The following is a 26,392-nucleotide window of genomic DNA, read 5'->3' as shown; positions in this document are numbered from 1 at the left end:
GATGAATGAGAAACATGGGCTGCTCAGAAGGGTCAGGGGACGTTTTAAAATCCTCCTTTGTGCTCCCAGTCTAGCTGTGTCGGAGACAATGCGGATAATGAGAGTGGAATTTGGTGTGGAGCACAGTGCAAACACAGGGGAAGCACCTCGCCCATCCTCAAGAGGCCAACCAGCTGTCTAGGCTTCTGCGTCTCCCAGGACTATGCTCTGACTACAGGCATGCATAGGAAATTATTAATATTATTTCATCTTCTGTAGGATACAGTACTGAATAACTTACAGTCCCTAAAAATATGGACCTACTGCAGGGGCGGACTGGGACCAGAAATCAGCCCTGGCAATTCTAATACGCTGGCCCATTTTTTTCCCTCAAGTCCCCTTTTATTTTGTGAGAGCCACCAAGTGATATCTTATATCTACTTTATTAGTGTAAAGTCATGCCATGAATGTATCTATTTGCTTTATGTTCAGATCTTATTGGTGAATAGGTATATTGTAGCCTGTAGGTCTATGCTCCCACATTACTTATCTCCAATGAGTGTATACAAAACATGGACTATGCATTGTCGATTTGTGTGTTTGTCAGTAGTCCATTGATAGCTTATTGTTGCCTGTCAACTTGACAGGAGGCATTCAATAATGAGCCTGCTACTGCTATAGCTTTCTATGAAGCACAATTTTTATTCAGTCATTGATTATAAGACTGAGACTTCAATGTCGTTTTTTTCCACTGTGGTATTTTTATTTGGTTGCCAAGAGATTACATGTATTATCAAGGTAGAATATGCTTTTTCTTAGTTGCTAAGGTGAGACAGTGCTAATGCATTATGTCCTGAATAAGTAAGCAATTATCTAACATCTCTCTCAGCATGGCATTGAGTTTGAATCCTGGAGCCCGGGAACAAATTGATATATTTATTTAGGCTATAAGGGGTCCAGGGGTCCTCCAATGACTGTTTACCAACTGGTCATCTGATGTCAGAGGTGTCTGAGGCTGAGCCCCTGTACCGTTCAGTTTCAGAACCACGTGATACTTAGATTGGTGTGTGTTGAGGTCATACAAATAGAATTACTATTAATTCTAGGTCTAATAATTATATTTCTATGGTTGGCATAATATAATGTTCACTGTGGTCCTAAATACAATTAAATGCTTTTGTTTTAGAACAGGTTATATGGATGTATTGATTTGAGGTTTACCCATGTAATAAAAACACCAATTTACGCCCCTTGGCTTCGAGGGGAGGGACTTCAGCTTCCCATGCCGCTGATAACTTCGCAACAAGTCCCATGGTTGAAGGCGCTAGTCGTGGATGGGAATATCTGTGGCAACCTGTTGATAACGGAGTTATGACAATGGATAATTTAGTAGGAGTACTATGACAAAAGTGACAATCGACACATTGAAAGAACATCTTGTTCTTGCCGACGGCGAAGACGGCGTAATACGCTACTGCAGTCCCATGCATCAAACTTTTTATGATACCGGTAACAAACTTGCAAACCTTTATCTAGGAACGTTTTGGTAGCCGACAAAAGTGACACGTTTCTGTGTAAATGAGAAACAAATGATAGAAATGGCACAGCGCAGTGAAACAATATTTTACAAAGCGAAGACCTTCGTTATGATTGATTTTTATTTTATTTTTTACGTACAGGTAGCCTGTACATTATGAGACACAACAGGTGTTGTCAGTAGTTACGCGCAGACTTGGATTAAAATCCAAAAACAAGTCACTTGGTCGGTAGCTAACGTTAACCATCTACCAAGAAGAAGCCTATGTGAAATGGTCTCCACTTGCTTTACAGACTGGGAAGAGATAACTTGAGAACAATTCAATAAAAGGCTCAGTTCACAATGAAAATGCTGAGATTACTTTGCGTTGTTGTTGGGTTGTGGAGGACATGCCTGACGAACAGAAACTGCCCGGACCTCTTCATTGACAGCTGTCATTGCACCTCTGAGAGGTCCAAGGAATTGAGCAGACAAAATGTCAGGGTGAAGGTGGTGTGTGATGATGTGGAATTAATGGACACTCTACAACCCAGTTTCTTACCCAACAAAACAGTTTCCCTGTGAGTATGACATTAAACAATCAATAAAACAGTAGTTGAACAAAGGTTGTTAAAAACAAAATAGATAAATCATTAACCAGGGCACCACTTAAGAAAAACTAGTGTAGTCAGAGTGCAGTACACTGCAGTTAGGGTGCAATATAACTGCAGTATGCAGCAAATTCTGCTTCCAAAATAAAAACATTTACTGCAGTAATTTTGCAATGTAACTGGAGTGCATAATAACTGCAGTACGTTGCAGTTATTATGCAATTACTGCATCCAAAATACCACAATCCACTTCAGTTACTGCACTTTTGACCTGCTGTTAAAATGAACAGATATGAGAGGAAACTGCTATCTTTTTTTGTAAGGAACAATATCACAGCATCCATTAATCTTAGATATCTGTGACAAAAATGGCAACTTAGTACTCAGCAGACCAGTTGTACACACCATGTATGGAATTATAAATCATTGAATTTCCCCCTTCTGCCTATTCCCTGTAAATGTTGGTCACTGAAGAAGTTATAGATACTGTGCCCTTTCCTTTACCTCCTTTTGACTGACCAGCTCTATAAAAATTGCTATTTTCAGCATTTTCCTCTCCAGTATCCAGTGGTGCCCCATTTGTAATGTATGAAAGGTTGCTCAAAGAGAATAAACTGATTAAAAAGGAACAAGTAAGAATAATGTTATTCACCATACAGGGCCTGTCAGATGAAATAAGAGAAAGCACTTTACAGTTCTTAGAGTGGAGAGCTTACCAAGCACATTCAACCTGCAGGTGTGGAAATTGACTTGGCCTACTAGCTTTGTAGACTGTTTTATTCATGGGAACTGTATGGAAAGGTATTTCTTTGAGGGAGAAAAAAGCAAATAGGAAATGTAAGGGAGCTTCTCTATTCCAAACACCGTTGCAGAAGATTGTTGAAATATGAATGTTGATGAGTAATTATTAATTATAGCAATATGGATATTAAATGACATTCTGAGTAGCTTTGGCCATATTTCATGTTAACAGAGTAATTCCGCTGCTCTGAGATACATGGTTACTTATGCACCAAGGCTAATCTTGTCTTCACCTGCTTCAATTGTTGTTGCAGTTGTGCCTGGATGCGATATAACCTTTTGATTTGAGGAAGTGTTCCTCATGGACATACAGCTTTGTTCTTTACTGACAATCTTGGGTTCCTGGTCATGTTTAGGCTAAATGAATTGTCCCCTGAAATAGCACAAGCGTCTTCCTTTTGTCCAATAAATCAATGCCTCTTGGTAGGATATTAGGAGTATCCTTCATTGTAACAACAGTTTACAATTAAAATAGTCCAATCTTTTTAAGAATACAAATTTAAAAAACGATTTAAAAAATGTAATTTAAGCTGATAAATGTAATACTCCCTGTCTTTCCCCGGGTCAACAAGCCAATATCCTCAAGCAGGCCCCTTGGTTGGCCGGGAAGCAGTTTTCATGCATTAGGAAACGTGACCTTTGTCTGGCCGAAGTGGCCTCCCACATCTCCATTTTATTTAGACATGCTGTGAAAATAAACAGATATGAGAGGAAAGTAGGCTATGCATATCGTGTCATACACCAAGTGGATTCCCTAACTAGCAGATCTCTCCTAATGCTTCCCTTTGGCCTCCTTCATTGTCCCTTTTATTCACTTCAGCTCTACAGATAATGAGTTCTGTATCAGTAGCCTTCTTCATTATGGCACTTTCAGTATTTTTTTCAGAGTGGATGCATTCTATTCACAAATAAATAAATGTGTAGAGCTTGTAATGAAATGGCAGCACTGTCCATACGTCTTTACTTTCATTTTCACTTTATTGCATTCTTTCTATGTGCATCTCTAGTCTCAATTTATGACATATTTCTATGAAGTTACAAACAACTCCTAACATAACTGATTGAAAAGAAAATGAAATGTGTGTGATGTCCATAATTCCTAGCAGCTGTAGACTCCAGAGCAGCAAAACCCCTCTATTAACACCTCCGCCTGTTTCCCTATCCAAAACGTGGGAGAAGTTGCTCCAGCGTTGGAGTGGAGCCTGACAGCTCTGTTGACCTTGAGGCCTATCTGGTGTAATTGTTTCAGTGGCAAGTAGGAGAGAGAGAGAGAGGCGCTGTGTCTCTGTGGAGAACAGTAGCAGGGATTGTAGCTGACACCTGTCTTAAGCAAAGTACTGGCTAGTGAACATGGCACTGACCTAAGAGAGAAGAGAGACAGGGGAGAACGAGGGAGAGAAAGTAAGAGAGAGGAGCCGGGGGGCATATGGAGGGAGGGAGGGAGGGAGGGAGTGAGAGGGAGAAAATGACAGAGAAACATTTAGAAGGATAGAGGAAGTGACAGGGAAGGAGACTCGGAAAGAGTGACACAGAACACAGAGGGAGACAGGAAGTGTTGTGAAAAGAGATGTTTGGGTTAATGAGATGGAAGGAGCAATAGAGAGAACGTGACAGAGAAACACAAACATTGTTTGCAGGCAGTTGTTGCTCAGTCATAGTTGTAATGCAAACCTACCCTGCGAACAAGATCTTTCTACTTTTAGATATTGTATGTGACAAGATGTATGCTCTGCATTTGCATAGCTGACAGCAAAGACGTTTGGACTTTTGTCTCCTTCTCAGAGATTTGCAGTGCAACTGTCCTGTCATATTTTTTACCTTGTAAGACTCAGTTAAAAGAATATTGCAGTATAAGCATGTAGCTAATGTAGCATCAGCATGCATATAGCATTTACAGTTTCAGTTGCCAATGGTGATCTACTTTCAGATATGGACATCCTCTACAGAAGAGCCACAAAAAGCTCCTCAAAGCCCTCTAAGGCTCCAGTCTCTCCCAAGGTGAAGCTTGTGTAAAATAAAATGAGTTAATTGGTTTGGGGTAGGGACATGTCTGGCGTAGGCCTACAGTAGACTCTGTGGGCAACGATCACACTGGAGACAGGAGGGGCTGTTACTGGTAGTCTGGATGGCAGTGATCGTGAGGCCATGTCAAGGACATCCTTCACATTATTCTTGGAAGGACATTGTAATGTTAAGCATTCATAGATGGGGTTGCAGGGAAGGCAACCCCGCAACAGTGGGACTGATAGGAAGTGCTTTTGCATATGTCTTCCCCACTCATTATGATGACTATGATTGTTCACCTGTGTTAGACCAGAAATGTGAGGTCAGTATGAACCTCCATTTCTGGCTTTTTCACTTTCTAGATGGGTAAAAATTAGACTTGGAGGGGATATTAGATTGTATGACTCATGTTATTTTCCCCACTCATAATGTCAGGTGATCGTTTACCTACAGTATATGTTGGACTGGCTTGTGGCTAGTATTGACCAGTATGCGTCAGATAAGCCAGAACCTTGAAGGAACAAGGTATAATATGGACACCGGTGCCCTTGCTTATGAAAGATGGCCTTTCTGTCCTCGTGGAGTGTTTTTGCGTGCTATCTATAAACCTATTTTCTTGCTTGCCTAGCTCTATCGTTCCTCAGGTGATGTTAGCGGCTGCTCTGCTCTTCTCTGTTCTGAGTGGTTTATCATAAATATTTCATAGACATGTACGAGTAGCCCCTCTATATTATCTGTGCATTATCACACAGACGACCCCGCTAGCAGGGATGGAGCAGAGAACGAATGCCTCTCGGTCCGTAAAAGGTAGCAGTTTAATACGCTACATGTAGGCCTTTAATCTAAAGAGACATGGCCAAATAGACCCTATATACAGTCACAGGGGAATGCGGCAGAAGCTACTAGCAGCAATGCTTATCCATGGTTTGTTGTTGTTGTTGGTCTATAGTGTAATTGTTAGGCTGTCCAAGAAGCCACACTTCGCAGTGCCCAGTAATGAATCATATCAAGCTGCTAGCTTTCTCTGGAAAATACTTCTTAGCGTTGGGTGTCAAATGCTGTTTATAATTTATGTTGTGGTTTCAAAGGACACCCTGATCAGTTTTGCATTATGAGATGATAATGTCTCACAGCACCAGTGTTCGTGACCATTGGGGGAGCGAAAAGCTTGCAAATCACACAATACCCTCGAAAACCCAAGAATGTGTCCAAACGCAGTGCGAATGTGGACTGTCTAAAAATATTAAGGAAGAAAAATACAATGTGTGCCAAGGATACTCTCTGGTCTGTTATCCTTACCTCCTCCCTTCACCATTGAGTAAATACCAAGGTTATTTAAACTTTCATAAGTCTGCTATCGTGCAGGCAGCCAAACCTTTGGAAGCATGTTTTGTTTTCCCCATTTTTTTTTTTGCGATGTCGTAAAACAGCGATTTAAAAGCCTGCAGTGCACTGCTTCTGTTGCAGGGAGTGATCACAGTAAGTAGTCTTTTTGAGGTTGGTCCGTTTTCGGTTTTGATTAAAAAAAATTACATAAAATGCATTATGAAATAATGACGACATTACAATGATTTTAGCTTTTTAATGGAAATTCCAAAGGCAAAAATAGTGAACATTCAATCGCCAAAACATTGAAAATATTCCATTGTCTCGGTCAGGTCCACATTGTGCAGGGTTGGGCAATATGGCTAACATATCATATCACTGGATGGTATTTTATGTTTTTTAATAATATAAGTTATACATTTGCTTTGAGTAGTGCGAGAACCTAGGGTGGCAACACATACATTCTAAGTGATTTCAATGGTTCTTTCTCTATTCTGATTGTTTTATACAATTCAACTTCAATCAAAAATAATTTTCTGCATTTCCTGCACTCATTTGAGATCATTTCCACACTGCCACCTGGAGCTGCACGATATGGGAAAACAATCTAGGCCTTATATTTAACCAGATATTGCAATTATGATTTAACTTGCGATTTAGAGCAACACACTTGGGTGAACTGGAAATTGAATGATTATTATGATTAGCTATATTATATCATTAGAATACACTTGTGGGCACTTTGAATACAGTGTTGTTTGACATGACAACGAATGAAAATGCCAGGGAGGGGTTATTGTGACAGGGTAGGAACCAAAGTGTTGATAAGTGTTTCCTAGGGGACCCTATAATCTTTGGCTACATTTAATGTTTTCTCTTAGCTACTTCATGTAGCTAACGTATTCATGCTTCACGTATTCCTTTGATTAAGAAGATACTGTTGCACAAACTAAATGCAGATTTAGGTCTACACCATCACTGGTATTATCAGGCTGTAGAGGCTAATTATGTTTGCTCTGACTCAGTACATTTATTAGCTAGCTAGCCAGCTAATTAACGATTAGCATTAGCGGCTAACAAAATTTAGGTCCAACTTACTAAGAAAAGACAAACTAGCTGTTTGCAGTAAGAAACAAACTAATAGTGTAATTATAGAACGCAAAGTGAAAACAAATGTGCTCCTTGAGTGGGGCTAGGTCTGTAGAGAAAGAGAGAGAGATGAAATGACTCAAGTAGCGAAGTAAACTACAAAAATGGACTTTACACACGGAGTATCACATTTAACAAACCAAAGATTCAAATACCGTTATAGAAGGTAAAGTAAAAACCCAAACCGGTCTGTGCATCAATAACGGTACAGTGCCTTCGTAAAGTATTCAGTATTCCATTGACTTTTTCCACATTTTGTTACGTTACAGCCATATTTTAAAATGGATTAAGAAAATAAAAAACTGAAATACCTTATTTTCATAAGTATTCAGACCCTTTGCTATTAGACTCAAAATTGAGCTCAGGTGCATCCTGTTTCCGTTGATCATCCTTGAGATGTTTCTACAACTTGATTGGAGTCCACCTAAATTCAATTGATTGGACATGATTTGGAATGGCACACACCTGTCTATATAAGGTCCCACAGTTGACAGTGCATGTCAGAGCAAAAACCAAGCCATCAGGTCGAAGGAATTGTCCTTAGAGCTCCGAGACAGGATTGTGTCGAGGCACAGATCTGGGGAAGGGTACCAAAAAATGTCTGCATCGTTGAAGGTCCCCAAGAACACAGTGACCTCCATCATTCTTGAATGGATAAAGTTTGGAACAACCAAGACTCTTCCTAGATCTGGCCGCCCAGCAAAACTGACAAATCAGGGGAGAAGGGCCTTGGTCAGGGAGGTGACCAAGAACACAATGGTCACTCTGACAGAGCTCTAGAGTTCCTCTATGGAGATGGGAGAACCTTCCAGAAGGACAACCATCTCTGCAGCACTCCACCAATCAGGCCTTTATGGTTGAGTGGCCAGACGGAAGCCACTTCTCAGTAAAAGGCACATGACAGCCTGCTTGGAGTTTGCCAAAAGGCAAAGACTTCCAGACCATGAGAAACAAGATTCTCTGGTCTGATGAAACCAAGATTGAACTCTTTGGCCTGAATGCCAAGTGTCATGTCTGGAGGAAACCTTGCACCATCCCTACGGTGAAGCATGGTGATGGCAGCATCATGTTGTGGGGATGCTTTTCAACAGAAGGGACTCGAAGACTTGTCAGGATCGAGGCAAATATGAATAGAGCCTAAGCACACAGCCAAGACAATGCAGGAGAGGCTTCGGGACAAGTCTATGAATGTCCTTGAGTGGCCTAGCCAGAGCCCGGACTTGAACCCAATCAAACATATCTGGAGAGACCTGAAAATAGCTGTGCAACAACGCTCCCCATCCAACCTGACAAAGCTTGTGAGGATCTGTAGATAAGAGTGGGAGAAACTCACCAAATACAGGTGTGCCAAGCTTGTAGCATCATACCCATGAAGACTCGAGGCTGTAATCACTTCTAAAGGTGCTTCAACAAAGAACTGAGTCAAGGGTCTAAATACTTGTGTTAATGTGATTTTTTTGTATTTGTTTTGGTATAAATTAGCAAAGATGTCTAAGAACCTGTTTTTGCTTTGTCATTATGGGGTATTGTGTGTAGATTGAGGGGTGAAAAAAAAACATTTAATACATTTTAGAATAAGGCTGTAACGTAACAAAATATGGAAAAAGTCAAGGGGTCTGAATGCTTTCCGAAGGCACTGTGTATCGTAAAATACAGTGTACCGCCCAGCCATACAGATATCAATAGAAAAATAAGAAATTACTATGAAATAATAAAATATTGCAGCTCTGTATATTACTTTGTTTTTATTTGATTACTTTATTATTTTTTCATTCATTTAAGTCATCATGTAATCTCTGCTCTGGCAGTAGCAGTCAGCCAGCCAGACCATCTAACATTATCTATGTGCTCCCCATACTGTAGTCTTTAGTCTTCCCGTTTAGCTAGCCTGCCTAAGTATGCTGCAGAGCTGTCTGGAAAAATGATTTTACTATTTCTTCAAAGTAGATAAGGCATACTGTCACAAACTGTCTCTGACCCTCTCATCATAGTGTTGTGTACGTTCCTCTCTCATGCTGTCTGTGTGTATCTAATAACTTAACGTAGCAGGCGTAAAAGTGTATCCTTCCAGAGATCTGTATAATGACGAGATGCTCATGCCTGCCTTCTCACCTTTTCTTAGGGCGAAGACAACAAGCGCAGTCCAAAATAGGCCCATAGAAACGCATTGGGCTTGTTTTGCATTAAGTCTGGACTAGGGCTGTGGCGGTCACGGAATTTCGTCAGTCAGTGATTGTCATTCAAATAACTGTCAGTCTCACAGTAATTGACTGTAATTAACATAAACACATTTAACATCTCCTGGCTTCCATACAGCCATTTAAAAAAGTCTAATTAATCCATGTAATATAGCCTACACCTTCACAGTAAATCCATTATTTAGAAGCATGATATGAAGAAAATGTAGTCTATTTCAGAAGAACAGAATATCATACTGTGAGTTATGTTAGGTCCTAATGCGGCTATGCCAAATGGCTGTGGGCTACACTAGTTCATTTAGCAGACAAGATTTGCTTATAATTCTGTGGCTTTATTTTATAGTATGAGGAATAGAATTGTCTCTTTGTCTCTCTCTCTCTCGACAAAGCTAAATAAAATATACATATTTTCTCCAAGCCATTTGAGGGAGTGTGCGCACGCGCCTATTCTGTGTTGAGCGGTAAACGAAGAAATAGGTACTCCTATATGCTTAATTTAGAATTATTACTGTAACTTTAGTTGTTCTACAATCATTGGGCTATATGATTTGATTTTTAATACATTGTAAGGCTGCATGATGAGATTCAAATGATGATTTGAAAAAAGTTGCTTGAAAGGCATGAGCTCTGCTTTGTTTTTTGCTCAGGCTGTACACACTCCAATAGTCTCTCATTCACAATTTGACAAGCACTTGATAATGCCTAACATTTCACGGCAGCATCCCCTTTGTGGCTGTGGCACTAAAAAAATCCCTGCCTTTTGCGGCCAGGAGTGCTACGTTGTGCCCTTCTCCCTGAGTGTGCTGCGCAATCGGAAGCTCTCATTCACATGGCTCTCCTTCACGTGATCGGGTCTTTCTCACAGGCTATAAATGAAGACCGACACATCCGGGACGCAACTGCACGTGTCCTTATCCAATTCCGAGGTGCATATTGAAGATATTGGAAGAACTGTCCACATGTACTTTTCGTCAGCCAACAAGATGAGTAGCCCCAATGAACAGCAAAAGCACTAACCTATGTCAATCTACTATTCCCCCATAGTACAAAAGTCAACCTATTCTATTCTGTGCGGGAAATAAATATTCCAGACATAGTATGGGAGAGTTGTGGGATGTGATAGATCCCAAATTAATACAACCACTAGCAAAAAATGTTTATGCAATGTGGCTGACGCAACAGATCTGAACGTTTATCTTAAAATGTTGATAAACTATTAGGCTATTTCTTCACATTATAGGCATAGCAATGCCCACGTGGTAGTAGGCTATAAGCGCAAATGTTCCATTAGCTGAAAACCCCATTATCAAAAGTGACCACAAATGCGATTATGCATGTAATGTTTTTATTATAAAGGTGCATGTTTTTGGTGAAAATTATCTTCCCCAAACTTGAAACTCACGCGCTGCTTATATATGCCAGTTAGGCTCTACACCCCTTGTAAAGTGGATTAATGTGCTTAATTTTAAGAAGTTATTTGGCCACTTTAGTTGTGATGCAAACCTTATTAAAACATATAGGCCTATGAGCTAGACTACATGAGGTGTGCGACTATGATTGAGAAAAGGTCGCAAAAAAAAGGCTTTGTTTCTTATGCTGGGCATCATTCACAAGTGATAATATACACTGCTCAAAAAAATAAAAGGAACACTTAAACAACACAATGTAACTCCAAGTCAATCACACTTCTGTGAAATCAAACTGTCCACTTAGGAAGCAACACTGATTGACAATAAATTTCACATGCTGTTGTGCAAATGGAATAGACAACAGGTGGAAATTATAGGCAATTAGCAAGACACCCCCCAATAAAGGAGTGGTTCTGCAGGTGGGGACCACAGACCACTTCTCAGTTCCTATGCTTCCTGGCTGATGTTTTGGTCACTTTTGAATGCTGGCGGTGCTTTCACTCTACTGGTAGCATGAGACGGAGTCTACAACCCACACAAGTGGCTCAGGTAGTGCAGCTCATCCAGGATGGCACATCAATGCGAGCTGTGGCAAGAAGGTTTGCTGTGTCTGTCAGCGTAGTGTTCAGAGCATGGAGGCGCTACCAGGAGACAGGCCAGTACATCAGGAGATGTGGAGGAGGCCGTAGGAGGGCAACAACCCAGCAGCAGGACCGCTACCTCCGCCTTTGTGCAAGGAGGAGCAGGAGGAGCACTGCCAGAGCCCTGCAAAATGACCTCCAGCAGGCCACAAATGTGCATGTGTCTGCTCAAACGGTCAGAAACAGACTCCATGAGGAGGGTATGAGGGCCCGACGTCCACAGGTGGGGGTTGTGCTTACAGCCCAACACCGTGCAGGACGTTTGGCATTTGCCAGAGAACACCAAGATTGGCAAATTCGCCACTGGCGCCCTGTGCTCTTCACAGATGAAAGCAGGTTCACACTGAGCACGTGACAGACGTGACAGAGTCTGGAGACACGGTGGAGAACGTTCTGCTGCCTGCAACATCCTCCAGCATGACCGGTTTGGCGGTGGGTCAGTCATGGTGTGGGGTGGCATTTCTTTGGGGGGCCGCACAGCCCTCCATGTGCTCGCCAGAGGTAGCCTGACTGCCATTAGGTACCGAGATGAGACCCTCAGACTCCTTGTGAGACCATATGCTGGTGCGGTTGGCCCTGGGTTCCTCCTAATGCAAGACAATGCTAGACCTCATGTGGCTGGAGTGTGTCAGCAGTTCCTGCAAGAGGAAGGCATTGATGCTGTGGACTGACCCGCCCGTTCCCCAGACCTGAATCCAATTGAGCACATCTGGGACATAATTTCTCGCTCCATCCACCAACGCCACGTTGCACCACAGACTGTCCAGGAGTTGGCGGATGCTTTAGTCCAGGTCTGGGAGGAGATCCCTCAGGAGACCATCCGCCACCTCATCAGGAGCATGCCCAGGCGTTGTAGGGAGGTCATACAGGCACGTGGAGGCCACACACACTACTGAGCCTCATTTTGACTTGTTTTAAGGACATTACATCAAAGTTGGATCAGCCTGTAGTGTGGTTTTCCACTTTTTAATTTTGAGTGTGACTCCAAATCCAGACCTCCATGGGTTGATAAATTGGATTTCCATTGATTATTTTTGTGTGATTTTGTTGTCAGCACATTCAACTATGTAAAGAAAAAAAGTATTTAATAAGATTATTTCTTTCATTCAGATCTGGGATGTGTTGTTTAAGTGTTCCCTTTATTTTTTTGAGCAGTATATTTAGGCTAATATTGTCACCCATCAGACTTTTCTTGATTTAATCTTGTCTTTAAATATACTAAATAATATAGTTTTGACATTTGTTTTTATTTAGAATGGACCATTATCATGCTCCTGTATCAAAACAGAGGCAGCAGGAAAAAAGTAATCTATGCTCTTAAATAGCGAATGGAGGACGCTTTTCCCCATGGTTTATTTTTATGCAAGCCAGGTAGGCTTTACTCCTGTTGTAAATATAAGCAATGTGCTTAATATTAGGAAAGTTGAGAAAACTAATATAGTAGGCCTAGCTTATATAAAGCTGATGGGATCCTCGTCTTTTTATTAGCGGCCATCACTCTGTTTTCTCCCGCAATTGCATAGCCAGTTGAAATGTTGCGCAACATGAAGTGTTTGAATAGATTTTCGAATACATTTCCATTGATGTCAGCATGATTCGAGGGACGATAGAGTGCTGAGTACCAGGCAGTTAGCAAGTTTGGTAGATTACTAATAACCAGCAGCATCAGAGCTTGGAGAAGCCTAATTACCGGGACTAAACGGTCATGTGGAATTTGACTGCCTTCATGACTTGTGACCGCCGGTGTGGAGGTAATACGGTCACCGCAACAGCCCTAGTCTGGACCCAACAGGACCCTGAACAGCTTCTACCCCCAAACTGTAAGACTGCTAAATAGATAGTTAAATAGTTAACCAATAGCTAACCGGATTATCTGCATTGACCCTTTTTGCAATAATCTAATTGACTCAACACATACCCTGCTATTGCTGTTTATTATCTATCCCGTTGCCTTTTCACTTTATCCCTACCTACAGTTGAAATCGGAAGTTTACATACACCTTAGCCAAATACATTTAAACTCAGTTTTTCACAATTCCTGACATTTAATCCAAGTAAAAATTCCCTGTCTGTATTCCTTGTGTTATTTTTTAAATATTATTTCTACTATTGCTCTTTTTTATTCTCTCTGCATTGTTGAAAGGGCCTGTAAGTAATATTTTCACTGTTAGTCTACACCTGTTGTTTACAAAGCATGTGACAAATAAAATGTTATTTGCTTAATGAAATCTACCACTCCCTTCAGCCCAGCGTCCGACATAGTTTTTGACTTGATATCTATCGTGATCGATTTGATTTCTCCCTTGAAAAACGGCACATTGGGCTCACAACAAAAAAAACTAAGTAAATGGAATTCAAGTAATTGAACAAACTTCAGTCACTTAGTTGTTTAATAACCCCCAAAAATAAAAAGTGCTGGTTATTCGCTCAGAATTAACAGTAGGAAACATATTAACCTCCTTCTAGGCTCTGCACTGCATGGGGCCTCAATACACCACATGCAGCACCACTTACTCAGTCTGCCCTCTCTGTCTGTGTTTGAGTTTGTGTGTTTGTGTCACCCTTTCAAATTGCAAACAATTTCAAACCACATGTTGCTCAACCATCGACATACTATGTGATTTTGTCTTGGAAATGGAATTGATTATTTCAAATGTTCCATGCCCTCCAGCATTAGCCTTAAAAAAGTGGGCTTTGCAAGGTTACTGATTTGCACTAACCAAGCCAGATCCTTTTGAGGAAACAGTTTTATGGTCACAGAGTGTACTCCCTTCCTTGTCCTGTGGGGCAGCGACATGTGCAGATGTGCTCAGCTGTCAGGCAGGGCCTATTTGAAGTTCTGCTATAACCCACTTGAACTCCAGAGCAATGTCTGTTTTGCGTCCAAGGTCAATGTTTGTCTATATGAAATATGTTATTTTGGTTAGCTGTGCCTAGTAACTGGATATTATAGAATAACAGAGGGTTTGCAATGTTTGAAGAGAAGTGCCTGGAAATCATGGGGCCAGGCCTATCTGAATGCTTGCAATAGTTCACATTGTGATCTTTACTCTACTTGGTCCCCATGATTTGGTGTCTTGGATCACATCAATTGAAGTTATTTTTGTTTCTGCACTTTTATAATAATACAGTTGAACGTCTCTGGTGTATGGCTGTCTCCGTTCTGTAATAGGGCTTTTTAGACCTCACAGAAATATCTCAGCTGTCTGTGGTCAGAGGGGAAAATGAAAGCCAGGGTTGTGCTCTAGGAGAAGAGCTGATGGGGATGTTGTACACCAAGTTCAACCAATTAGAACAACACACAAATCCAATGAGACGTGGATCTTTTTCAAAAAAAGATCATTCACGCCATTTAAAGAGGTAATCAGCAGTTGCTACATCCATTTTTGGAATGATAAACAATGATATGTACCCAATGATTCTTGAAGAATATAAATTATAAATGCTTCATGAGCTTAATTCAACTGTTGTACCCCATAATAACCCCCAAAATAAGCTTGTTTTACTCCATTGTTTGTAAACAAAGTATATGTAACAAACACTACATAGCCTTAAAACTATACGTTTGATATCATGCATGGTCAGTCCTTGCATTCATAGCTCTGTCTATGAATTTGACAGTAGTTCCATTTTCTCCAGCCCGTCCCTCAGGTTTTTACCGAAACAGGAGCAGGGTGGACACTTGATTATTGTTTCAACTGCTGATTGCCACTTTAAGGAAAACATTAAGTTTTAAATTGTGTTACGTTGTATGAATGCGCCATGTCAGTCTGCGTGTGTTTGCGTGGGTGCGCGTGGGCGTGTCCTCTTACGGTTCACAGGGCCTAACCCTTTGCATGTTAGTGCTAATCAGAGAAACGCATGCAGAGTCATGACATACACCATTTGTTCCGGCCCAGCCAGACAACATTTAATTTGTCCGTTCCCCTGAAAGCAGCTTATCCTAGGAGGACATAATTGATATTGTAAATAGAAAGTTGGAAGGACACTCTAGAATTTAGTCATGCGCTGTTTACATAATGTACAATTATGTTTTGCCTCTGATTTCCTGGACGTTGTGCAGAGGCCTAAGAGAGGTATGTGGGGATTGCGGAGGAGCCGGTTTCCTCTGCATACACAGTGCGGGACACGCTTGAGTTTGCACAAACAGAGGCTGCTTGCATTAGCAGTGCATGGGTAAAATCACAGAGGAAGCTGCCAGGAAAAAAGCCATATTAAAATGATGTTGTGGTAATTGCGTTGTTTGCTCTATAACCCATTCATTCTTATGCCACCGTGATATATACTGAACAAAAATATAAACGCATCATGCAACAATTTCAACGATTTTACTGAGTTGCAGTTCATAAAGGAAATCAGTCAATTGAAATAAATTCATTTGGGCCTAATATATGGATTTCACATGACTGGGCAGGGCCACAGCCATGGGTGAGACTGGGAGGGCATAGGCCCACCCACTTGGGAGCCAGGCCCTGCCAATCAGAATTAGTTTTTTTCCCCACAAAAGGGCTTTATTACAGACAGAAATACTCCTCAGTTTCATCAGCTGTCCAGGTGACTGGTCTCAGACATTCCCGCAGGTGAAGAAGCCGGATGTGGAGGTCATGGGCTGGCATGGTTATACGTGGTCTGCGATTGTGAGGCCGATTGGACATACTGCAAAATTCTCTAAAATGACGGTTTATGGTAGAGAAATGAACATTAAATTATCTGGCAACAGCTCTGGTAGACATTCCTGCAGTCAGCATGCCAATTGCACACTTTCTGAAAACCTGAAACATCTGTGCCATTTTGTTTTATGACAAAACTGCACATTTTAGAGTGGCCTTTTACTGTCCCCAGCACAAGGTGCATCTGTGTTATGATCATGCTGTTTAATCAGCTTCTTGATATGCCACACCTGTCAGGTGGATGGATTATACTGGAAAAGGGATGTAAACAAATTTCTACACAAAAGTTGAGAGAAAAAGCTTTTTGTGCTTTCTCTGTGATATTTTATTTCAGCTCATGAAACATGGGACCAACACTTTACATGTTGTGTTTTATATTTTTGTTCGGTATACAATTAAGACAGAGACAACAAAAAGACAATCGTCACACAGTGGCGGAATACAGTACCAGTTAAAAGTTTGGACGCACCTACTCATTCAAGGGCTTTTCTTTATTTCCACTATTTTCTACATTGTAGAATAATCGTGAAGACATCAAAACTATGAAATAACACATAAGGAATCATGTAGTAACCAAAACAGAGATTCTTCAAAGTTGCCACCCTTTGCCTTGATGACAGCTTTGCACATTCTGGTGTGCCTTGTTAAAAGTACATTTGTTTCTTTCCATCTTAATGAGATTGAGCCAATCAGAGTTGTGTTGTGTCAAGGTAGGGGTGATATACAGAAGATAGCCCTATTTGGTAAAAGACCAAGTCCATATTCTGGCAAGAACAGCTCAAATAAGCAAAGAGAAACGACAGTCCATCATTACTTTAAGACATGAAGGTCAGTCAATCCGGAATATTTCAAGAACTTTGAAAGTTTCTTCAAGTGCAGTCGCAAAAACCATCCAGCGTTATAATGAAACTGGCTCTCATGAGGACCACCACAGGAAAGGAAGACGCAGAGTTACCTCTGCTGCAGAGGATATGTTCATTAGAGTTACCAGCCTCAGAAAATGCAGCCCAAATAAGTGCTTCACCGAGTTCAAGTAACAGACACATCTCAACAGCAACTGTTTAGAGGAGACTGTGTGAATCACACCTTCATGGTTTAATTGCTGCAAAGAAGTCACTACTAAAGGACACCAATAAGAAGAAGAGACTTGCTTGGGCCAAGAAACACGAGAAATGGACATTAGACCGGTGGAAATCTGTCCTTTCGTCTGATGAGCCCAAATTTGAGATTTTTGGTTCAAACCGCCGAGGCTTTTCTTAAATCTTAAACAATTCCGTACACTCTCAGAAATAAACAGTCATGTCTTCATGAGGATTTTGGCCATATGAACATTGACCCTAAGACTTACAGCAATATCAACCACTAGGAAAAAGGTCAACCACTAGGAATCTTCTAGAACAGATAAACAGACATCAAATGGATTAACAAAAACAGCACACCTTAAACAATGAACTAACTAAAATGAGAACATGGAAATAAAGTGGTGTTGAACACGTACGTGAACGGATGATCTCTGCATGTGTGGTTCCCACCATGAGGCATCGAGGAGGAGGTGTGATGGTGTAGGGGTGCTTGGCTGGTGACACTGTTGGTGATTTATTCAGAATTCAAGTCACACTTAACCAGCATGGCTACCACAGCATTCTTCAGCAATACGCCATCCCATCCAGGTTGTGCTTAGTGGGACTATCATTTGTTTTTCAACAGAACAATGACCTAACACACCTCCAGGCTATGTAAGGGCTATATGACCAAGAAAGAGAGTGATGGAGTGCTGCATCAGATGACCTGGCCTCCACAATCACCCGACCTCAACCCAACTGAGATAGTTTGGGATGAGTTGGACCGCAGAGTGAAGGAAAAGCAGCCAACAAGTGCTTAGCATAGGAACTCCTTCAAGACTGTTGGAAAAGCATTCCAGGTGAAGGTGGTTGAGAGAATGCCAAGAGTGTGCAAAGCTGTCATCAAGGTAAAGGGTGGCTACTTTGAAGAATCTCAAATATAAAATCTATTTTGATTTGTTTAACCTGTTGAGGACAGACGTTCCGCCTGCGGAACCCCTAGCCAACAGCCAATGGCATCGCATGGCGCGAAATACAAAACCAACTAAAATATTTTCTCAAACAATCAACTATTTTACACCATTTTAAAGGTAAGACTCTCGTTAATCTAACCACATTGTCCAATTTCAAAAAGGCTTTGCAGCGAAAGCAAAACATTAGATTATGTTAGAGTACATAGACACAAATAATCACAAAGCCATTTTCCAAGCAAGCATATATGTCACATAAACCCAAACCACAGCTAAATGCAGCACTAACCTTTGATGATCTTCATCAGATGACACTCCTAGGACATTATGTTATACAACACATGCATGTTTTGTTCAATCAAGTTCATATTTATATCAAAAAACAGCTTTTTACATTAGCATGTGATGTTCAGAACTAGCCTACCCACCGAAAACTTCCGGTGAATTTACTAAATTACTCATGATAAACGTTGACAAAATACATAACAATTATTTTAAGAATTATAGATACAGAACTCCTTTATGCAATCGCTATGTCCGATTTTAAAATAGCTTTTCGGCGAAAGCACATTTTGCAATATTCTGAGTACATAGCTCGGCCATCACAGGCTAGCTAATTTGACACCCACCAAGTTTGGGGCTCACTAAACTCAGAATTACTATTAGAAAAATTGGATTACCTTTGCTGTTCTTTGTCAGAAAGCACTCCCAGGACTTCTACTTCAACAACAAATGTTGTTTTGGTTCCAAATAATCCATAGTTATATCCAAATACCTCCATTTTGTTTGTGCGTTCAGGTCACTATCCGAAGGGTAACGCGCGAACGCATTTCGTGACAAAAAAATTCAAAATATTCCATTACCGTACTTAGAAGCATGTCAAACGCTGTTTAAAATCAATTTTTATGCTATTTTTCTCGTAAAATAGCGATAATATTCCAACCGGGCAACGTTGTATTCATTCAAAGGCTGAAAGAAAAAAAAATTGAGAAGTCTCGTGAACGCACATCTCAGTCTCACTGTCCCCAGGCTGACCACTTACAAACTCTGCTGTTGTACTTTGCCCAGAGACAGCAGACACCCCATTCCAATTTCTGGCGGCTTTAGAGAGCCAATGGAAGCCTTAGAAAGTGTCACGTTACAGCACAGATGCTGTAATGTCGATAGAGATGCAACAGAAGGACAACAAATTGTCAGACAGGGCACTTCCTGTATGGAATCTTCTCAGGTTTTGCCCTGCCATATGAGTTCTGTTATACTCACAGACACCATTCAAACAGTTTTAGAAACTTTAGAGTGTTTTCTATCCAAATCTACTAATTATATGCATATTCTAGTTTCTGGGCAGGAGTAGTAACCAGGTTAAATTGGTTACGTTTCTTATCCGGCCGTGAAAATACTGCCCCCTATCCCAAAGAATTTAACACTTTTTTGGTTACTACATGATACCATATTCATTATTTCATATTTTTGATGTCTTCACTATTATTTTACAATGTAGAAAATATAAAAATAAAGAAAAACCCTGAGTGATTAGGTGTGTCCAAACTTGTGACTTTTATTGTATATATGTTGCTTTTATATTATTTTTGTAAACAGTTCATTTATATGTGGGACTAATACATTGAATATGCCTAGGAAAAACGTTCAGGCACATTGGAGAAGTTGAAAAAACACTTGGATATCCCTGTATGTCCCCCGACACCACCCTAATGTTTGAGAGAGGTTGATGTTGTAGAAACATTGTTTTTATAATGAACAATAACTTTTAGGCACATACAGTGTGCAAAAACAGTGCAATTACCACATTCGGACACTTTGGAGAGGTTAAAAGGACACCTGAATGTGCCCTGGATACCCCATAACACCACCAGAATGTTTGAGTGAGGTTGATATGGAATAAATTGTGTTTTTATACTGAACAAATATAATTTAGGGATTGCAAATATGTAATAGCACTGGAGTTTACAGAATTTAATTTACAGAAAAATTTTACTTTGGAGAGGTTTAGGGACGCTTTGAAACGTCCCGTGACCACACCTGACACCACTTACTAAAACATCTGCCCATTTCAAGTTGTTAGGTTTATCGATCCCATTTTTTTCTCCTGATATTGTTCACATGTTGTGGAAGCCATCTGATGTGTTTCCAGCTCTGGGCATCAATAATCGTCTTATAGCTTGTCAATGAAAGATGACTTTCGAGAGAAAAAAAAGGTTATTTTGTGTGTGCTTGATCTTGTGTATTCTGAACTATGTAACTCCTATCTATCTTCTGATCATTTCCTCATAATCTGCTGTCATGACTTTCCCTCCTGAGTGAAGATCAGAGAGAGCCCCCTCTCCCACCAGTGAGGAAGGGGGTAAAGTGGGGACGGATTTGGCCAGTTTTATGACGGTCGTAAATACCTTGCAGGAACACTTTCTCCCACTCTGCAGAAATGGAAGTTAAAAATCCCTTTGTTACAACAGACAGAGATTTTGCAGTTCTGTAACATCACAAGGTTGGACATTGAAACAATATTTCTAACTCAAATAATGTGGTAAATGGTTCGTGGAGCTCTAAACAATAATCATGTCAAATAAGTTGTTGTTTTGTGATATCATTTAGGAAGGTATAACCAAATAATGGTAACATTATTAAATAGTACCTGTTTCCTGTTACCTGTTTCTCAAACTAGACACTCTAATGCACTTGTCCTCTTGCACAGTTGCGCACCAGGGCCTCCCACTCCTCTTTCTATTTTGGTTAGAGCAAGTTTGCGCTGTTCTGTGAAGGGAGTAGTACACAGAGTTGCACGAGATCTTCAGTTTCTTGGCAATTTCTCGCATGGAATAGCGTTCATTTCTCAGAACAAGAATAGACTGACGAGTTTCAGAAGATAGATCTTTGTTTCTGGACATTTTGAGCCTGTAATCGAACTCACAAATGCTGATGCTCCAGATACTCAACTAGTCTAAAGAAGGCCAGTTTTATTGCTTCTTTAATCAGAACAACAATTTTCAGCTATGCTAACATAATTGCAAAAGGGCTTTCTAATGATCAGTTAGCTAATCCAAGTGTATAATTTAAAAGGCTAACACAACGTGCCATTAGAACACAGCAGTGATGGTTGCTGATAATGGACCTCTGTACGCCTATGTACTGTAGATATTCCATGAAATATCAGCTTTTTCCAGCTACAAAAGTCATTTCCAACAATAACAATTTCTACACTGTATTTCTGATCAATTTGATGTTATTTTAATGGACAAAAAAAATGCTTTTCTTTTAAAAACAAGGGCATTTCTAAGTGACCCCAAACTTTTGAACGGTAGTGTACATTTGTTTCATCACAAAACCGTAGAGCAACATCTGTACTGTGAAGTCCACAATGAAAATGTTGCGTCTAACAAACAGTTATATCACCTGCAGCGTGGTCAAGCAGGTTTATGTTTTTCCGACAGTTTACTAAACAACTACTGATTTAGAACCACAGAATTGCTGCAAGTCATCACAAAGAAAACAGGACCAATGCTTCCACTATTCCAGCACCATTTCAACTTAAACATTTAAGCTTCATGAAATCAACTAGACTACTATATATCCTTTGTTTTTACTATATTATACTATCTTAAAAATACCAAAAACAATTTAGTCCAATCATTTTAACAAATTGTCATGTGGCAGTCCATGGTACTGATTTCTGTTTGTGCATGTGTGTGCAAGAAAAAAAGTCTCGACTCGCCTTACTTGTAGACTAGTTGCCATCCTCTCTTTGATATTGACAAAACGGTCTATGACTGTGTCATACAGTAGTACACACTTTTAGTTTTTGTTATCAAAGGCTACCTGGCTAAAATGATTGCTAGCCTAACTTCCTCGCAAGGGCAAGAATGAACCAGCTAACGTGAGCCTACTAGGCTACATCTAGGTTACATATTGAACTTCAATCGTCTCAGGCCAGTGGCACAATATATGAATTTATGGTTAGATTAGAATCACTGTCATTGTCCTGTACAGAGAATTAAGTCCAAATCCCCATCTCCATCCATGGCTTAGGAAAGGGCCGACGTATCTAGCTACTGTAGAACAACACAAGCAGACCAGAAACACACGTTTTTCTGACAAATACGTTTTGCTTTTGATGTGATTTATTGGAGTGAAGCCAAATCCAAACTGACCTCCCTTGGTGGGTGGTTTTGCACCAGGACTACCAACAGTTGAGCTCAGCTCAACGCTGATTTGCCAAAGGGAGGCCAAATGCTTGCTGGCATCAATCAATCAAATGCTACGGAGGCAACATGTCCTAGTCTTTTTGTCCAGACAGAATCACATACTTGGGATACACATACTGAGACAGAGGGGTGCTGTTTCCTTCGCTCGGGTGATTTCTCCGGTGATCTAAAGCCACTTGCGAATTGAAAGAAAATTATGAAAACACAGAGAGACGAAAGATACATTCATTTGTCATTTTTTATTGGTCAAATATTTAGGGAAGTCTGGCTTCCCTTGGCATCCATGAATACATGCCACTGGCTGCCTGCCCTTGAGAGGGGGGTTCTGCCTGTACAGGGAGGATGTGACTCAGGGGAACAGGGAGGAGAAATCAAATCAAATGTTATTTGTCACATGCAGATGTTATTGCGGGTGTAGCGAAATGCTTGTGTTTCTAGCTCCAACAGTGCAATAATATCTAACAATACACACAACCTAAAAGTAAAAAAAATTAAGGAATATATAAATATTAGGATGAGCAATGTCGGAGTGGCATAGACTAAATACAGTAGAATAGAATACAGTATATACATATGAGATGAGTAAAGCAAAAATATGTAAATATTATTAAAGTGACTAGTGTTCCATTATTAAAGTGGCCAGGGATGTCAAGTCTATGTATATAGGGCAGCAACCTCTAAGGTGCAGGGTTACGTAACCGGGTGGAAGCCGCCTAGTGATGGCTATTTAACTGTCTGATGGCCTTGAGATGGAAGCTGTTTTTCAGTCTCTCGGTCCCAGATTTGATGCACCTGTACTGACTTCGCCTTCTGGATGATAGCGTGGTGAAAAGGCAGTGACTTGGGTGTTTGTTGTCCTTGATGATGTTTTGGCCTTCCTGTGACATTGGGTTCTGTAGGTGTCCTGGAGGGCAGGTAGTTTGCCCCCAGTGTTGCGTTGTGCAGACCGCACCACCCTCTGGAGAGCCCTGCGGTTGTGTGTGGTGCAGTTGCCTTACCAGGCGGTGATACAGCCCGACAGGATGCTCTCAATTGTGCATCTGTAAAAAGTTTGAGGGTTTTAGGTCCCAAGCCAAATTTCTTCAGCCTCCTGAGTGGTGAAGGCGCTGTTGGTGTGTGGACCATTTCAGATCATCAGTGATATGTATGGCGAGGAAGCTTTCCACCTCCTTCACTTACGGTCCCGTCGATGTGGATAGGTGGGTGCTCCCTCTGCTGTTTCCTGAAGTCCACTATCAGCTCCTTTGTTTTGTCTACATTGAGTGAGAGGTTATTTTCCTGGCACCACACTCCCAGGGCCCTCACCTCCTCTCTGTAGGCTGTCTCGTCATTGTTGGTAATCAAGCCTACTACTGTTGTGTCGTCTGCAAACTTGATGATTGAGTTGGAGGCGTGCATTGCCACGCAGTTGTGGGTGAACAGGGAGGACAGGAGGGGGCTGAGCATGCATCCTTGTGGGGCTCCTGTGGTGAGAGTCAGCGAAGTGGAGGTGTAGTTTTTTACCTTCACCACCTGGGGGCGGCCTGTCAGGAAGTCCAGGACCCAGTTGCACAGGGTGGGGTTCAGACCCAGGGCCCCAAGTTTAATGATGAGCTTGGGGGGTACTATGGTGTTGAATGCTGAGCTGTAGTCAATGAACAGCATTCTTACATATGTATTCCTCTTGTCCAGATGGGATAGGGCAGTGTAGAGCAATGGCGAGTGCATCGTCTGTGGATCTATTGGGGCGATATGCAAATTTAAGTGGGTCTAGGGTGTCGGGTAAAGTAGAGGTGATATGATCCTTGACTAGTGTCTCAAAGCACTTCATGATGATAGAAGTGAGTGCTACAGGAATATAGTAATTTATTTCAGTTACCTTTGCTTTCTTGTGTACAGGAACAATGGTTGACATCTTGAAGCAAGTGGGGATAGCTGCCTGGTATAGGGAGAGATTGAATATGTCCATAAACACTCCAGCCAGCTGGTCTGCGTATGCTGTGAGGACGCGACTAGGGATGCTGTCTGGGCCGGCAGCCTTGCGAGGGTTAACACGCATAAATGTATTGCGTCGGCCATGGAGAAGGAAAGCCCACAGTCCTTGGTAGCGGGCCGCATCGGAGGCACTGTGTTATCCTCAAAGCAGGCGAAAAAGGTGTTTAGCTTGTCCGGAAGCAAGATGTCGGTGTCCGCGACGTGGCTGGTTTTCCCTTTGTAGTCCATGATTGTCTGTAGACCCTGCCTCATACGTCTTGTGTCTGAGCCGTCGAATTGCGACTCCACTTTGTCTCTATACTGACGTTTTGCCTGTTTGATTGCCTTACGGAGGGAATAACTACACTTTTTGTATTCGGCCATATTCCCAGTTACCTTGCCATGGTTAAATGCAGTGGTTTGCACTTTCAGTTTTGCTCGAATGCTGCCATCTATCCATGGTTTCTGGTTAGGGTAGGTTTTAATAGTCACAGTGGGTACAACATCTCCTATACACTTCCTGATACACTGTCACCGTATCACTGTATTTTTCAATGTTACAGTGCCTTGCAAAAGTTTTCATCCCCCTTGGCGTTTTTCCTATTTTGTTGCATTTCAACCTGTAATTTAAATAGATTTTTATTTGGACTTCATGTAACGGACATACACAAAATTGTCCAAATTGGTGAAGTGAAATGAAAATAATTACTTATTTCTAAAAATTCAAAGAAATTCAAAACGGAAAAGTGGTGCGTGCATATGTATTCACCCCCTTTGCTATGAAGCTCCTAAATAAGATCTTGTGCAACCAATTACCTTCAGAAGTCACATAATTAGTTAGATTGTACACAGGTGGTCTTTTATTTAAGTGTCACATGATCTCAGTATATATACACATGTTCTGAAAGGCCCCAGAGTCTGCAACAGCACTAAGCAAGGGGCACCACCAAGCAAGCGGCACCATGAAGACCAAGGAGCTCTCCAAACAGGTCAGGGACAAAGTTGTGGAAAAGTACCGATCAGGGTTGGGTTATAAAAAAACATCTGAAACTTTGAACATCCCACGGAGCACTGTAAAATCCATGATTAAAAAATGGAAAGAATATGGCACCACAACAAACCTGCCAAGAGAGGGCTGCCCACCAAAACTCACGGACCAGGTAAGGTCCTGAAGGAGCTGCAAACCTCCACAGCAGAGATTGGAGTATCTGTCCATAAGAACACTTTAAGCCATACACTCCACAAAGCTGGGCTTTACGGAAGAGTGACCAGAAAAAATTGCTTAAAGAAAAAAATAAGCAAACACGTTTGGTGTTCGCCAAAAGGCATGTGGGAGACTCCCCAAACATGGAAGAAAGTACACTGGTTAGATGAGACTAAAAAGTAGCTTTTTGGCCATCAAGGAAAATGCTACGTCTGGCGCAAACCCAACACCTCTCATCACCCAGAGAAGACCATCCTCACAGTGAAGCATGGTGGTGGCAGCATCATGCTGTTCGGGATCTTTTTCATTGGCAGGCGACTGGGAAACTGGTCAGAATTTAAGGAATGATGGATGGCGCTAAATACAGGGAAATTCTTGAGGGAAACCTGTTTCAGTCTTCAAGAGATTTGAGACTGGGACGGAGGTTCACCTTCCAGCAGGACAATGACCCTAAGCATATTGCTAAAGCAACACTCAAGTGGTTTAAGGGGAAACATTTAAATGTGTTGGAATAGCCTAGTCAAAGCCCAGACCACAATCCAATTGAGAATCTGTGGTATGACTTAGATTGCTGTACACCAGCGGAACCCATCCAACTTGAAGGAGCTGGAGCAGTTTTGCCTTGAAGAATGGGCATAAATTTCAGTGGAAAGATGTGCCAAGCTTATAGAGACATACCCCA

General features: G+C 41.3%; 1 protein-coding gene across 2 annotated transcripts in view; it reads left to right on the top strand.

The window, feature by feature from the left end:
- The first annotated feature begins 1,253 nt into the window (after nt 1-1,253).
- The window catches only part of LOC115153051 (adhesion G protein-coupled receptor A3), a 302,520-nt gene continuing 277,381 nt past the window's right edge, over nt 1,254-26,392 (top strand). For both annotated transcript variants that reach the window (XM_029698085.1, XM_029698084.1), the window contains exon 1: nt 1,254-2,076. In XM_029698085.1, the coding sequence (XP_029553945.1) occupies nt 1,859-2,076 (218 nt within the window). In that variant the 5' untranslated portion in view covers nt 1,254-1,858. The remainder of the gene's footprint in view (nt 2,077-26,392) is intronic.

The sequence above is a fragment of the Salmo trutta genome, chromosome 18 (assembly GCF_901001165.1).
Source record: "Salmo trutta chromosome 18, fSalTru1.1, whole genome shotgun sequence".
Lineage (NCBI taxonomy): Eukaryota > Metazoa > Chordata > Actinopteri > Salmoniformes > Salmonidae > Salmo > Salmo trutta.
Note: the sequence above shows the minus strand (reverse complement) of the source record. Positions and strands in the feature narration are given on the sequence as shown.